At 47.3% G+C, this 17149-nt stretch overlaps 1 protein-coding gene across 1 annotated transcript in view; it reads right to left on the reverse strand.

Moving 5' to 3' along the window:
- The window catches only part of ABCC3 (ATP binding cassette subfamily C member 3), an 804906-nt gene that overhangs the window by 81297 nt on the left and 706460 nt on the right, over positions 1-17149 (reverse strand). Inside the window, exon 25 of the mRNA XM_069654461.1 lies at positions 63-189. Within this exon, the coding sequence (XP_069510562.1) occupies positions 63-189 (127 nt within the window). The remainder of the gene's footprint in view (positions 1-62; positions 190-17149) is intronic.

Below are 17149 nucleotides of genomic sequence, written 5' to 3' on the forward strand. Positions count from 1 at the left end.
GAATCTGCTGCTTGATATTGGTGTTATTGTTTAGTCATTCCCATCCTTGAAAGTGAACATACCTGCAATGCGTATGATACCGACAGTCCAACCAGCCCCGCGCTGAGACTCTGTCTGCCAATTACAGCGAACAGGGCAGCAAATAGAACCACACAATTCCCCACAAACTCCACTCGAACACCCAGCCACCTATTGGGCGACAAACATGGGAAAGAACAAGGATAGACTATTTAGTGAACATGTTAACAGATGATCAAGTAAAACAGCCAATAGAATCAACTCAATTGACTCAATAGAATATCCAGTTACCTTTCCTCATTTCAATTAATACCTTTTGACAATAGCACAAAAATAGAAACATTTTTAAAAGTGCAATGAAAAGTACTGAAATGGGCATTAGTGCAATTGTAATGAAACAGTTACAGTCCTATAATGTTAGGACAAAACTTATAATTTTAAAACACTTCTCATAGTGGTCTCGATAGGATAGCTCAGAGGCAACGTGCTTGGCTTGGAAGCAAGATGACATGGAGCAACACAGGTCCGAACCCTGTGTCTGCGCTTAGAAGCCTCTGGGTATTAAGTAGCCTATCATATCATATCATATTGGACACACATATACATCATAATAAATAATTAATCTGAATGCTCAGTAATAACATCCGAAGAAAATCCACTCATATGCAGGAAGAACCCAAAACAAACAGCACATGAAGAAGCATGTACAGCAATAGCATACAGCAATAGCATACAGCAATAGCATGCATCGCAACACACGTCAGTGTAGACTGACAAGGACGACGGCAAAATCGCCGTGTGTGCATTGCAAAATGGGACTGCATCAGTATTGTCAGAATCACACTCGCTAACAAAGAAAGAGCCACAAAAAGCAGCACACTCTGTGTCCAGTCAGGTAGGCATTAGCTCGTCTTTGCGGTTCGCCAAGAGAGCCATTTGCCATGAAAGCAGAACCTCCTATGGGAAAACAGTGGGAAAAGAAGGAGAAGGAAGACAGGCAAGAAGTGCTACTAACACCTCAACTACACTTTTGCACTTTGAACATTACGGGTAGGAGCCAGCAGAAAGTGAACCTCAACTACACCTGTGCACTTTGAACATGAAGGGGAGGAGCCAGCAGCAAGTGAACCTCAACTACACCTGTGCACTTTGAACATGAAGGGGAGGAGCCAGCAGCAAGTGAAGTAGTTGGTCCATAGCCAGATCGTCTGCTAACAGAGATGTAAAAAGAGAAACTATAACTGTTTAGAGGCCTAGTTTGCAAAGACAGTATACATTTTTTTTTAAAACGGTCAACTTGAAGCAAAGTATGAGTGAGGGGAGTTTCTGTAAAGATACTTCCCTCCCTGTCAGACCCAAAGCGTAGTCCTCCTGAGGAAAGAGGGCAAGATCAACTCTCTATAGAGGTCTTCGCCTCCTTATAAGACCCTGAACCATAGTCCTGAGGGGGAAGGGCAAGATCATGTCTCTGTGGAGGCCTTTCCCTCCCTAGCTGACCCTGATTGTAGTCCTTAATAGGGGGAACAGCAAGATAAAGTCTCTGTGGAGGCCTTTCCCACCCTAGCAGACCCTGACATAGTCCATAGTCCTCCATAGGAGGAGAGAGCAAGTTCAAGTCTCTGCTGAGGCCTTTCTCTCCCTAGCAGACCCTGAGCATAGTCCTCCATAGGGGGAGAGGGCAAGATCAAGTATCCGTGGAGGCCTTTCCCTCTCTAGCAGACCCTGAGCATAGTCCGTAGTCCTCCATAGGAGGAGAGAGCAAGATCAAGTCTCTGCTGAGGCCTTTCTCTCCCTAGCAGACCCTGAGCATAGTCCTCCATAGGGGGAGAGGGCAAGATCAAGTATCCGTGGAGGCCTTTCCCTCTCTAGCAGACCCTGAGCATAGTCCGTAGTCCTCCATAGGAGGAGAGAGCAAGATCAAGTCTCTACTGAGGCCTTTCTCTCCCTAGCAGACCCTGAGCATAGTCCTCCATAGGGGGAGAGGGCAAGATCAAGTATCTGTGGAGGCCTTTCCCTCCCTAGCAGACCCTGAGCATAGTCCGTAGTCCTCCACAGCAGGAGAGTGGATATTCCCTCACTATCAGGCCCCGAGCATAAGGATCCCTGAGGAGAGGAGGGAACGATCAGGTCTCTGAGGAGTGTGTTCCCTCCCTGTCAGACCCTGAGTGTAGACCTATTGAGGGCAGAGGGCAAGATCAAGTCTCTGCAGAGGCCCCTCCTTCCCTAGCAGACCCTGACTGTATTCCTCCATAGGGGGAGAGGGCAAGATCAAGTATGTGTGGAGGCCTTTCCCTCCCTAGCAGGCCGTAAGCATAGTACCCCTGAGGAGAGGAGGGCATGATCAGGTCTCCGAGGAACCCTTTCCCTCCCTGTCAGATCTTGGGTGTAGACCTGTTTGGGGGAGAGGGCAAGATCAAGTCTCTAGGAAGGGCTTTCCCTCCCTATCAAACCGTGAGCGTAGTCCTCCATAGGTGGAGAGGGCAAGATTAAGTCTCTGCAGCAGCCTTTTCCTCCCTAGCAGACCCTGAGTGTAGTCCTCCGTAGGGGTAGAGGGCAAGATCAAGTCTCGAAGATGGACATTCCCCCCCTATCAGGCCCCAGGCATAGAACCCCTGAGGAGAGGTGTAAGTGATTTCAATCCGGCACTGCACCTAAGTCAATGCCTATCGTGGAATGCACAACTCAAACCCTTATTTATTTATTTGTGTCTAAAAGTTATTTTATTCTGAACAATGTACCACTTATATCACGCCCCTCTCTTTGAAACCCCCCCCGCCACCCCCACCCCCTCAGTCACACTGAACCAGGAATCAGGCTGGTTTGCAAAGTTAAAATATTTATTTATATATCACAATATAAATCACACTATTTTTAATGGGTATACAATGATCACCAATGGGGTGATGTCACACTAAGCAATCTCTTTAATTAATCATAAGGAGGAATAATGAGCAAAAACAATGCAGCACAGCATTAATACTTTTGTGGGTGTATTCAAATCAAATGGCAATGTGGTTACTCTTTCCCCCTGCACACCCTTCAAACCCCCCAATATGCAATGTAGGGATATAGGAGGAGAGAAAACAGCTTTCAATAATGCAGAATTCAAGCAAATATATCAATCCCAATTTCCCCCCAGCAAACACAAGAGAGAAACAAAACTGATTGGCAAACTGTCAAAATGGTTTAAAAGTTGGCTTTGAATGGAAGATGTAAAACACTAAATATGGGCTTAAATCACTGAAATTATTGAAATTCTAATGGGAGCCGCTGTGTATGGTTGCAGACAAACACTAGCAATGATTTGAGAGTAATGAGCAATGGCAAAACTTAAATTTGAGGTTGGGTGCAATGAAAAGCTATTTTACACGTTATAGATTTTGCCCAAATGAAAATTTGTGCACACTTTTCGGTGTGTGGTAATTGTGATTGCGGGACAGTTATGAGGATTTGAGATGCATTGTTGGGTTCTCTGGAAGCCTTGGGATGTTAGCTACAAGCAGACACTTAAATTTAGTTTCTAGCATGACAATTGAAGAAGTTATGCCCGTTTTCGTGGAGGTCGTTTTTTCAGATAGAGGCAAATTGTAAAACAAGGATGCGCTTTTAAAAAGACAAACAGGATTTCTTTACACTAGGGATGGACTATGAAGAAGCAAACTACACAACAGCACAGCCACCAGCCCAGGACGTCTCTGGATCAGGTTTTTGCTTGCCAAGACACTCGCCTTCTTCAGAAAAATATATATCAGCGCAGAGGTTGGTTTAACACTATCAGCACATGAGGAGATAATAGGGATGAGATAGAGAGTGCAGGCAGGTCAACAAAAATTCTAACAGTGCAGTTCTGAGTATCAGAGAAGATCGTCAGGGATTCAGCTCGGTCAAGATTCTGGACAGGAATTCTGCTGGGCACACCAGACTGGATAGCAAGGTGCTCTGGTCTGCAATCAGCAAGGCGCTCTGCACACCGCACGGTAGGACTGGACTGGATCTGCAATGGCTCTGGTTCACAGCTATCTGGTCACAGCACGGCTCTACTGGGTTGGGTCTTTGGATTCTGGCAATCATTCTGAGCAGCAAAGCAGCACAGCACAGCCAGGCTGTTCTTTGGTTCCCCTTAGAGGTCTGGGGTAAATTCTGGTTTCAGGAATTTTCAAGGCCTAGCTGAGAGTGGTTCAGCTATGGAAATGGGCCTTTCTGCTTGTCAAGTTTCTGGAGTCTGGAGTCTGGAATATGGATAGTTCTCTTGCAAAGTGCACCGCCAGAAATCGGTTGGTGGATGAATGTGTATGTCTTTCTAAGTCCTCCGCTGTCTCTATTTATGCATTTGATAAAGGGGTGTGTATGCTGAATCATCCTAAGTGCGCCCCCTTGGTTGGCTATAGGCTAGAATCTCACCCCCCCCTTGATTGGAGGAGAAAACAGTGTGTCATGATGATGATGTGGTTTTATGAGTCAGGGAATCCTCTCCTTGTGTTTTGAACATGACATCTACTTCTCATATACTACATGTTTACAATTTTACAAACTTTATAACAATAACATGTCTAGATCACATATTGTGTGGAGCAAATGCTCTTCCAAGCCCCGTCTCTGTAGGATCTTGGGTCTGGATTTGACAGAATTTCGCACTTTTTGTCCAGGACACCATATCTAGTTTGTCCAAAATTGGTACACGTGTGCGCATTGTATTTGGGCATACGTGTGTGAAGTTTCATGCTTCTGACATCAATAAATTTCTATAAAGCCACACTTTCTACAGTTATGTCCAAGAACATAGCACAGAGTTCTGGCTCCTCTTAAAATGTTCAGCAAAAATGTAGGTTCAGAAGTCCGGGGTTTATATATGTTTTACAATTGTCCACAGTAAATTATCAGTCTTATTAGAAATATGCTTTTTGTCCATTGTGAATCAACACAATCGTCTGTCCCCGCCTCCTTTTTCTTCTTGCAGCTTCAGCAGCAATCTCCACCCACTTCCTTCTGGCAGAGGCCCTTCACAATCCTTTCTGAGTAGCATCTCCATGCCTGGGATGAAGCCTACTGTGCTCTTCCCAGAGCAGGCCCAGTGCCCCTCCCCTCTTAATCAACACCTGAATGTGAATTCCTGGCCCAGAGAGCAGAAGGGGGGTGCCTTGCCCAGTGGGGGAAGTTGTTTTGTAGTTTTGGCTTGAATCAGGCTTACTTTAAAAGTCACTTTGTTAGATTTTTCTTTGTTGAAAATAAACCTGCAATTTTAAAACAAACATCTAGAACACTGATTCCAGACTCTAAACCATGAAGTTTAAATAGTAACAACCTAAGTTACTCTTGATAACAGGACACTTAGATTTTAGACATTAAATCTTAATGGTACAAGTTTACAGTTTTAAAACAGGCTTTTGAAATAGTTCTTCAGGCAGCCGCTGGTACTGCGCCCAGATTTTGACAGCTTTGCCAGGCCTGCAAACTGGCTGTGGGTGTTTTTGTGACCAATTCAGCTTTCCAGGATATTGCAATTCCACAATGCTTTCTTGACTTCAGTAAAATGTGACACCCCGCAAGAAGATTTGATGTTTGCGGGTGTTTAGGACGAGCATTTTGTATTTTCAGCAACCAAAAAGAGATTTAACTGCAAGATTTCGGATTTCTTTCAGCAAGCACTGCTTTTCATCTGTGCTCAGCCCAATGACATGTTTCAAAAGTGCAGTCACCATTCCACCACTGACAACATGCATGGTAGATTTGGCAGCCAAGTTTTTGTGCTGGTAGAGCGCAATTTCCTTATGTTATGATGCGCATGGGGTTTTCTCGGCCATTTTGATGATTCTGGTGCCACCAGCACACAGTGATGCCGCAGGGCAGAGCTGAGTGGGTTAAAACATCCCACAAAGCCCCACCTCGCGACTTGACTTTTGACCGCCCGTCAAGGGGAAGTCGGGAGATTGGGATGTTCAGTTTTCTTTTCAGCCCAAGTGGAAAAAATGTGTCTGCTCCTCCCATCAGCGGTGGATCGACAGGTTCTCCTCGCCGGTTCCAGATGGAAGTGCATGGAGTGATACCCCGGGCCCCTTTCGTCTTTCCTCCTGGTCCTCGAGTGGCCCTCCTTGGGCTTGGGATCCATGGTTTCAGTCCTAGGATGACAAAATAGAGCATATTTGTAGACATTTCCCCACCACTATTCATGCAGTGGGGCAGACGCATACATTTGATAGATACGTGACAATCCTAACCGCTTATACTTATTACTAATTATAGCAGATGGAATGGTTTTTACAATCAGAATTTTCTAGGGAGCTGGAATGCCCCCCTCTGGGTTTCCAGATGAATCCTCTAGTTGCTGCAGAGTGTGCCTAGGATGTCAACACTTCAGCTGATTGATGTGGACCCACTTATCTTCCCCCTCTGCCAAACTGCCTTTGGGGATAGGGATTTTGTAGGCGACTGGTGATATCCTGTCTGCAATTTCAAAAGGTCTCCGCCAGCTAGGCAGAAATTTGCGCTGTTTGGCCTGGTTCCTTTGGAAATTGTACAAGGAGACCCGGTCTCCTACTTGGTATTCTTTTTTAGTTGTTTTGAGGTCATAGTGGGTCTTCATACTGTCTGCAGATATTTCTAGATTTCGCTGAGCATAGGCAAAAGCATGTTGAAGGTGTTTTCTCAGATTTTCAACATACTCATGAATTGTGGAGGCATTTATCAAGGTCTGTTCTTGGTTTCTGTAGCGCAGATGCTGGGGAAGCACCATCCTTCATCCAGTCATCAGCTCAAACTGTAACATTTTTGTTGCAGAAGAAGGGGTAGATCTGATGGCCATTAGGACAAGAGGTAATCGAATGTCCCAACTTGGCCCAGAATCTGTCACAAACTTTTTTAATATGCTCTCAATTGTCTTGTTGTATCTCTCAGCTCCACTACTAGAGGCTAGCCGGTAGGCAATGTGTAGGTTCCTTTTGACCCCAAGTGTCTCCCACATCTTTGTCATTTCTTCGCTAGTGAAGTGGCTACCTCGGTCTATCTCGATCCTTCGGGGTAGTCTAAAACGCGAGAAGATGTGGTTGATCATCAGGGCAGCTGCTGTTTCTGCCTTGCAATTTGGGGCCGGGAGACATTCCACCCATTTAGTGAACTAGCATGTCACGGTCAACATGTACTTGTTCCCCCTAGATGAGCGAATCACGGGCCCGAAAATCGACTTGTAAATCTGACCAAGGCAGTGTTATCCCCCTCTTTTGGAGAGGCGCACGGTGTGTGTGGGATGTTGGCTGAAATTGTGCACACAGAAGACACCCATTCAAGTATTGGTCGCGGTTGTGCCCCATGTGTGGCCATATGCAACTTTTCTTAAGATTTCAAGTGTTGTATGAAACCCCCTATGACCGGCTGTGGCCGCATCATGGGCATGACTTAGCATCAGGCTTCGGAATGAGGTAGGGACCACCCACTGATCATGGCCAGCTAGGGATCTCCTCACCAACAAACCATCTTGGATTCGGAACATTTTTGGACATTTCATCAACACTCTGAGGTCCTCTTTCCCAATGTAATCGGTATCCGTGGGGGGAAAGTTCTCAGGGTCCTCAATGTGTTGATAAAACTTACAATTATTGGATCTCCTTTTTGAGCCGTAATCAAATAAGCATCTGGGGTCTACTTACTCCATTGTGCAGTTGAGAGTTCATTGTGAGCATTTGTCTGGGACCTAGTGATACCAGTGACCTGGATTTCCCCCAAGAGGGATTCAATCTCAAGTAGATCCCCTTGGATGGCTCCGGTTTTGGCCAGCTGATCAGCTAGGTAATTTCGTGTTTTGTCTGGTCCCTCTACTTTAGAATGACCCTTGATCTTTTTCCAGTAGATGGTCATCCCATTCGAGGTGACCAGATCATCAATATTTTGGATTAAAATCCCATGTTTCAATGGTTTGTTATTAGCACATAGCATGCCTCTGGTTTTCCAGTTAACCAGGTGCTCCACAAACTCGTTCCGTACATAATCCGAATCTATGATTATGACCAGTTCGTGGAGTGTGTGTTGGACAGCAGTGAGGATGGCTTGATGCACAGCCATCAACTCTGCCAGTTGACGACTTCGGAGACCAATTTTGTATCCAGCGGAGGGTTCTGGGGCATCATTCACCCATGTATTCCCTTCGCCGGCCACAAGTTCTTTTCCCCGTTGTTGTCAACATGGCAAGAGCACCCATCCACATAGACAGCGGGCATTCCCTCACACTGGTCTTCTTCAAAGACTTTGTGTGGGGAATTAAGGTATGCCTCCATGTTGTCCTTGATTTTAAGACTTTCGTCCTCAAGACAGTTTTCTCTCGCCAAAATCATGCAAGTCAGTCAGACCTTGCGCGAGGGGACTCTTCTTGTTTTGACCATATCTGACCTCCACAGGAAAGCCTTGCATTGACAGAATCCAGGAAGTAATTCAGGAATTACTCACATTTCCGACTCAGATTCTGTCACTTTGGAGATATTGCAGAGGCTGGTGTGGAGTCTCCACTATGATGTGTTCCCCCTGGATAAATGGGCGGTAATTCTTCAATGCCCACACCATTGCCAGGAGTGCCTTCTCACAATCATTGAATTTTTCCTCCACAGAGGATAAAGTCTTACTCGCATAGGAGATTACTTTAGTGACCTTGTCATTCTTTTGATATAATACTGCAGTCAAGCATGTATTTGAGAACCCTGTCTTCAAGAAGAACTCCTTGTTTTTGACAACGTAAGTTAGGCAATGTGCTTGTGAGAGGCTTCCTTTGAGTTGTCTTACTGCCTCGGCTTGTTCTGGACCCCACTCCAACTTGACCCCCCCTTCAAAAGATGGATCAGGGGTCTTGTGATCTCTGCGTAGTCCTCAATGAACTTTCTGCTATAATTAGTTAGTCCAAGGAGGCTCCTTAGTTCCCGCAGAGTTGTGGGGTCTTTTAATTTCTGAAGTGCTTCCACTTTCTTTTCCTGAGGACAGAGACCCTGAGGAGTAATGTCATGGCCCAAGAAATTGACACAGGTTCTGCACCACTGTGCCTCTTGAAAGGAGAGTTTTGCTCGGGCAGCCCTCAACTGTGTCAGAACATAAAGGATCTACGCTATGTGTTCCTCCACAGTTGAGCTTTTGACTAAAACATCATCTACATAGGCCAGGTTACCCCTTTCACCTAGGTCGGGCATGGCCTTGTGTAGAAAAATGTTAAATTCATTGCCAGAGTTGATGTATCCGAAGGGAGTCCGGGTCCAGGTGTACTGCTGCCCCCCGAAGGTAAAAGCCAGCTTGTATTGGTCCTCCCTACTGACAGGTACAGTCCAGTACCCATTGGTCAGGTCTATTGCAGTGAATACCTATGACCCCTGGATCTGGGCCAGCCCTTGGCCAATGTAGGGAAAAGGCCATCGGGAAGTATGGACCCGTTTGGTGAGCTCCCTTAGGTCAGCGCAGAGTCTCCACTGGCCGTTTGGCTTCAAAATCCCCAGCACTGGATTATTGAAGGTGCTGTGGACTGAACAAATTATCCCACGGGACTCAAGGTTCTTAATTATTTCAGTAAGGGACTCCATTGATGCAAGAGGCAAGCGATATTGCTTCACAAACACTGGAGTCATGCCAGCGTCCGTGGGAATTGTTGTTGTGTGGATGTCGGTGCGACCACAGTCATATGAGTCCACCGCAAAGAGATCTTGAAAATCTAAGAAAACTTGGCTCAATTTTTGCTTTTGCTCCAGAGCCTCACAGGCATCAGCTAGGTTGACTCTCTCTTTAACCATCTGCCTGAAGCCTGGAAGGACTTCCGGTTTGGCTATCTCAGCGGCCTCATCCAGCTGGGTGGAGAAGTACCTGCTCAAAGTGTTGATTTGGACTGGTGGCTTCAGGTGGGGAAGGCAGTCCTCACGGACTTCGAATATCACCTCATCCCTCCTGAAGTCACAGGTCACATCTTCCTTACCATAAGGGCAGGAAGTGTACACCAGGAAATTCCCCCCATGCTGGGTGAAGATCCTGTCTGGTGTTGTGTCATCGTTGCTATCACTGTCAAAACAGGCCTTGGGGATTAGTCCTAACAGTTCATTACCTAAATCTATGGAAAAAAGTCAGTCATCAACCGCCATTCCAATAATGGTGCCTGCGGCCAGAGTGATACTCTTTAAGTCGCTGTTTTCCACCTCAATTGGAATGGTGTCATGTTCTATGTTGACTAGTGGTGTTGGGTTTATCCACAACCCTTGCTGTTGGAAATGAGCATTAAGATGAATATAGGCGTCAGGGTTTTTCAATTTCTGTCCTCTTTTAACTTTCACTTCCAGGGAGAATTGCCGGGTCCTTTCTGGGATGGTGACTTCCTCTCCAATCTGAATTTCAACTGCATAAGGCAGCAGTTGAGCTGACCTAAATGCTTTCTCTGGGTCATCAAAGCCCATGGGATTACCCACTAATCAGGACCAAGCTTTGAAGTTTATTAGGTCCAAACTAATGGCAAAGCGATTGAGAATGTCACTGCCTAAGTAAAATGCGGCAGGGACATCTCGCACGACCCAACAATTATGGCTTAAGCTCTTGTTGCCTATGGAAATTTTGAGCATACACCTGCTAGGCAGTAGATGTTTGGAATTGGGTGTTTCCAGGTCCATTTCCCATTTGTCTATCAGTTTAAAGGGGGGAATGGCTGGATATTTTGGGAGTTTGCGGAACATGGCTTCACTGATGGAGCTCTTACCTTTGTTCACACACACTCGGGCGAGAACAGAGTCCTTCCCTTCATTTAACTGAGTAGGGATGAACAACTGCTCTCTAATTTTCTGAATATCAGCCAGGCTTTGAGCTGATTCCTCATCTTTCTGGACTATAGGAGTGGGATTTTCTGATCGTGAATTTATAAATAATTTCAGAGTGTTTCCTTCCAGTGTGGAATGCCACCTTAGACTGGCAGGAAGGTTGATTTTCAGAAATAGAGAGGACCCCCCATCACCAGTTTGTTGTCCTACTGCAATTACTGACACGTCTGGGATTTGATTATTCTGGAAGTGAAATTCTATTTGGTCAGGTTTTTGTTCAACCATATGGCATGTGCCGTTTAAACTAACATGGTTGACACTCTGTTTCAATTTTATTGGTCGGCTAGTCTGGGTCCAGAAGACCTTGTTTACACAATCTATAAGGGGTGACAACCTTCGCAGGATGTCATTCCCTTGTAAACAAGGGGTGCCCTCTGGAGTCACAACTATGACCGGGTGCTTCACCTTGTGTCGCCCAATTTTAATGTCCAAATCTGCAGTCCCTTGACAGGAATTTCCTTCCCATTGAAGTTCTGAAGTTGTCCAGGAAGAGGGGTGAGAGGAATTTGGTATTTCTCCCCCCTTCCCGAATTCAGTTGATCAAAGGCCCTTTTTGACAGAAGGGTCGCTTGGGATCCAGTGTCCACCAGTGCCAAAATTGTACATTGCCCCTGTATTCGGACTGGGGCATAGAATCTTCCCTCCTTCTCCTCAAGGGGGCAAAGATAATGTACATTTCTGGTGGGTTCGTTTCTTGGTTTTGGAGACTGATAGGAAGGTGATTTGGGCAGGATTCTGTTTGGTGTCTTGGGAATCTGAAAGAAAAAGGTGACAGCTAGATATGGGGGAAGATTTGGGTTCCCCTGGTTCTGATTCTGGGCACCCCCCCCTTTTTGGAGGTAGTCACCAGGATGGTTTTGAACCAGGGGATTTTCATGCTGGTGATTTTGGGGATTGATGATGGGTGGTGCTAACTCAGTCCCCACATCTACCCAGTCTGGATTTGATTCCTTTGGGACCCATTCTTCTTTGGGAGGAGTTCCCCCATCTCTGAAGGAGAAGCTCCTATTCCCAGGATTCTCTGGAAGACTTTTACCTCCTTGTCAAAATGGGTCTTTTTGGGCTCTTTATTTCACCTACCCCCCCCTCTGCTCCTTGGCTCCTTGGGTGGCAGACTTTCGGGTGCAGGAGATTTTGGTATCGGTTCTTGGGTTTCCAGGGGCTTTCTACAAGTGGGGAAGGAAGCTTCCTCCAAGGGTTTGCACGCCCTTCGCCTTGTGCCTCGTCCCTGGGAACCGGTGGGTTTTTGGGGTTCTTCCCCGTCATTGCTCTGGAGCACCAGGTCCTGGATTTGAGGCATTCTGTGCCGCCATGCTCATCTGAGGGTTCTGTTGAGACCTCAGCATGCGACCCTGATCCTGTGCCATGTTCTGGACCTGGCGCTCTAGTTGGGACACCCGCTCTGGCTGGTACGGGGGCCTCATGTCTCCACTGTGCTGATCCCGGGAAGGTTAGCTATCCCTTCTCCCAAAATACCCCAGGTTAGGAAAATTTGGGTACCCCTCCACCCTTAGCCTCCCCTCTCCCGGATTGGGCTGTCTGGGCTCAGGAAATTGGGGAAAGAAGGATGGATTGTTTTGGGAAGTTCCCTGGGTTAGCTGCTGTCTGGTTGGACGCCCTCCCCCTTGGGCTGGAGGAGTGCACACATAACCCAGGATGGGTCTATTCCCCTTGTAGCGGGGGCTGATGTAGTCAGTGGAGTTAGGGGTCCCATTTGTGGGGTTGCCTCCCTGGCTTCCTGTTTGTGAATGGCCTGAGGGCCTCCTGGGTTTGGGGTTGTTTTGATCCTGTGCGTGCAGCTTTTTAGACCCCACCATCTCTAAATCTAAAATGGGGGCAACCTTCACCTCCGTCACTTTAGCAGCAGCAGGGGTGTTGGTTGTTATGGGGCTTTTTGGATAATTTTATTTTCCACTGGCGTTTGCACCTCATAAATGTGAGTGGCTTGTTCAATGACCCAGTCTAGTGATCTTTTCTCATGAAAGTCCCTCACTAGCTGGGTCATGATATACTTGGGGAGAGCGTGGAAGAAAGTATTTACAAACTCTTTGCTGTCAGTGCACACCCTTCTAGTGGTCTGCGCAAAGGCATGTTTTAACTCTTGAACAAATTCTTGTGGGGCCTGATCTTCCCCACATTGCAAGTTGTAGGCTGCCTTGCGAGCCTTCTGAGGATTCCTGTGAATAGAAAAATGTTTCAAGATGGCCGCCCTATAGGTGCACCACCTGGAATGATTCTGATCCTCCCGCCCCGAAAAGAAGCTGGAATACTCGAGAGAAAATGTCCACTTTACATACAGCTTTGGCTGTCCTTCAAATGGAAAGTGACCATAATTTGTTCAAACAGCTCAAGGTGCTCACAAACCAAATATTTCGCATTCTTATGATAGGGCGTGATGACGCTCCTAATGGCTTTGATTTGTTTTAGGGGATCCTTAATCAAGGCCCTCTTGACCTTGTTGGCTTTTTTAGTTCGGGTGACCCTGGTGCACTCATCCTCTGACTCAGAGGCACTGCTACCAGAGGTGCCTGTCTGGTCTTCTAGGCTCTCCCGGATTCTGTGAGCTAGGGAAAGGCTGGCAGAATGTGGGGGCCTAGTTTCTTGAGTCCTGTGGTGCTCAGAAGAGTTTTCTGATTCTTTCTTGCTCCCAGGATTGGATGAGTACCCCCCCACCCCCTGTCCTAGCTGGGGAGAGGTTTTCAGGATGCCATTAGTGGGCCTAAATTCATGGAGTTCCCCACCAAACTTTACCATCTGGTCTCTGGGTAAGTTATATTTTTGAGGATCCATTTCTCTGACCCTCCCCTCATTGGAGTCTCCCTGATCAGAGAAGATGGCCCTAGCACTTGGGAACCCATACACAGATACCCGCCCATCCATTCCTGGGAGGTGCTGATCTATGAGCCCCATATTCCTCATTGGATTGAAGTCTGCCATCCCCGTGGCACTTGGCTCATGTGCGCCAGTGGACATGGGTGTGGCAGAGTCCATGGAGTTGAAGAGATGAAAGTCTATGGTACCCGGGTTCCTGAGGTTATGCTCAGGTGTTTCCCTCTCCCAGCGGACCTCATCTCTATCATGCCCTACTCCCTGTTGCCATTCAAGAATCTGGCCCTTTTGCTCTTCTATCAATGCCTTACTAGTGTCTATTAGTTGTTCCTGCGTAGCTACCTGTCTGTGGAGCCTGTCATTTTTCTCACAGAGAGCCTCATTGTCTCTCTGTGCTTCCTGTGTTGTTTTGGAGTACTGGGCCAATTTTTGCTGCAGGAGGGTTACCTCCTGAGTCCTGTCCTTACTGGCCTGGTCCTTCTTTGCTAGAGCATCTTCCACACTCCTGGTGTGCTCTAACAGTTTTTCGTGGTCTTTTCAGAGTTCACCCAGTCCCTGAAGGGCCAGGTGATTATCTTCCATTTTGGCTTTTAAATAACTGACCTCCTGGCCTAAGGTGACCCTTCCCTGAATGAAAGTATGCCTCTGTGCAGCCGGGTCATCCCTCTGTTTTTAAATTGCACCAGCTTTCTGGCGCTCTTACTCAAATTCTGTCTGGGTGTCAAGGCCTTTGAGAATTAATTTATTATTTTCTTCTTTTTCTTGGTCTAGGCAGATTTGCAGGGTGAATATCTGCTCTGCACATACTCTATTGTAGTTCAGTTGCTGCTCCAGCTTTTGTTGGCTCCGTAGTAGGGAGTCCAAACTTTCTTGGCACTCTTTCTGCAGCGCCAGTACTTTGGTATCCTGCTCTGCCTTCTCCTGCTGCAGGATATTCAGTTCTCCTTTTATTTTGATCAGGTACTGCCTGGTTTCATTTTCTGATTCTAGGCTCTTTTGCAGCCTTTGCTCTGCAGAGTAAAGATCAGTTTGGGCTTTTTCTAGTGATTGTACACACCTATTTGCCAGATCTAGGTTTTCGGCATATTTTTCCTGTATTGCTCCAATATGGAGGTACAGATGTGCCGCTATTCTGGCAATTTTACTCTGTTCTTCCTTTACCTTAGGGGCCATGTACCGTTCACTCAGTGCCATGTGTAATGGACCCTGATCCTGCCATGTGTCTAATCCTGTGGCAGTGGCCTGTTCTTTAATTTCCTGCAACCAAACATTCTGATCCTGTTCTGTCCATTCACCCCTGACAAATAATGTGTGCAGTAGGTGTTCCCTTGCCATATTAATTTCTATTAGGTTCGCCATTCTGGAAATATTAATTTCCTTTCTGATTTACAGAAGTTATTTTATTTTTGCAAACAGACCAAATTCCTTAGAGTGTTCCTATTGAAAGGTGCTTTTCACAGTGTAGCACAGTGTGGTAGCCCAACAGGCTTTATGTACCTCCTCAGTTAGCACGCTGTATTAGACTGTCACAAGTGGTATGTCTAATTCAGAATTCTCGTGACGAGCCCCCAATCTTGTAAGTGATTTCAATCCGGCACTTCACCTAAGTCAATGCCTAGCGTGGAATGCACAACTGAAACCCTTTTTAATGTATTTGGGCCTCATTACGACCCTGGCGCTAAGTGAAAAACGATGGCGGTAAATGGTTACCGCCATCGTTTTCCGCCAGGTCCGATCATGACCCGTGACCGTTAACTACGATGCCATTAGCGGCATCGTAGTTAACGCTGCCGCTAACTGCGCTAAGGGTGCGCGCACGCGACCGCCCACACCGTACTTAGTGCCATGGCAGAAAGGTACGCAAATGCCGACCCAAGCGGACATGCACCTAACGCCATCACCCAGCCCGTTAAGTACCTTACCGCCATGGTGCAAATAACGCCATCGCGAACCAACCGTAAAGGGCCATGTTAAGTGAATGCAGCTGCCACAGGTGCACAGAAACAGCACAGGTGAAGGCAATACAGACTCAGGGAAGTACAAAAAGAGCACACCCCACCCCTTCCCACACCCAGTCACACTCCACAATGATGCCAAAACGACTAGCAATGTTGGCGCTGGAGCACCTGATAGCAATGCATGTGCTACAACAGCAACAACAACAACAGGCAGCACAGAGGAGACGCAGGAGGAGAAGGAGGGCAAGGCAGGCCCAGAAAGCCCCACCAGCACAGCCAGTGCCACCACGCAGGCAGCCCCCAATCCCACGCATCAGAGCCAATCCATTCAACCTCACTGTTGAGCAGATCCACACCCTGTACCGTTTGGACCGGGACACCATCACCGCCATCGTAGACATGACACACAACGACATCGTCAGCATGATAGAAAGTCCAACCGCCACCCCCCCCTACTGAAGGTAGTGTCTGTACTCCACTTCCTGGCCACAGGCACCTACCAGCACACAGTGGGGCACCTGCATGGCATTTCACAACCATTATTCTCACGAACACTCATCCAAGTGCTCGATGCCCTCCTGAAGCACACAGACGACCACATCTCATTACCACGGACTGCCCAGGAGATTGCAAACACCAAAGTGGGTTTCCATGCACTAGCCGGCATACCCGGTTGCATTGGTGCCATCGACTGCACCCATGTGGAATTGGTGGTTCCACGTGCCATGGAGGTACCGTACCGCAACCGGAAACAGTTCCACTCAATCAACGTGCAAATGGTCTGTGACTCCAACAAAATCATCACACATTGTTGTGCCCGATTCCCCGGATCAACCCATGATTCTATGGTCCTGAGGAACTCCACAATACCACGCTACATGGAGCGACATGCAGGCCCAAGATCCTGGCTACTCGGTGAGTCCAATGTCATGGAAGTGGGCAGGTGAATGACGTACCGATGCATACTCCACCTGGCAGAAAGGGGGGGGGGTGATGCATACTCCACCTGGCAGAAAGGGGGGGGGTGATGCATACTCCACCTGGCAGAAAGGGGGGGGTGATGCATACTCCACCTGGCAGAAAGGGGGGGGGGGTGATGCATACTCCACCTGGCTGTGAGTAACACAGAGAACGGAGACAGAGGATGGGCACTCACAATGCACACAACCCCTCTGCATACATTGGGTGATGGCATGCAAAACAGGCCATGGGAGCCATGAGCATATACTGGTTGCATTGTGTGAATCAATCAGTGCATGTAGAAGTGAGCCAAAGTAACAGTTGGATGTGAGCCATGGTGGAACATCATGTTCCTGATCAGACAACATGACTGACACATACATTCTCGCCTACATACAGGTGATGCAGGCTATCCCCTGAGGAGGTGGCTCCTTACACCAGTCCGGAACCCGCAGAACCAGCACGAGGAGGACTTCAACCGTGTACATACACGTACTCGTGTGGTCATAGAGCAGACATTCGGCCTATTGAAGGCACGGTTCCGAAGCCTCAGCAGGTCTGGTGGGG

Source organism: Ambystoma mexicanum, chromosome 3q (genome assembly GCF_040938575.1).
Source record: "Ambystoma mexicanum isolate Mex_15411 chromosome 3q, UKY_AmexF1_1, whole genome shotgun sequence".
NCBI lineage: Eukaryota > Metazoa > Chordata > Amphibia > Caudata > Ambystomatidae > Ambystoma > Ambystoma mexicanum.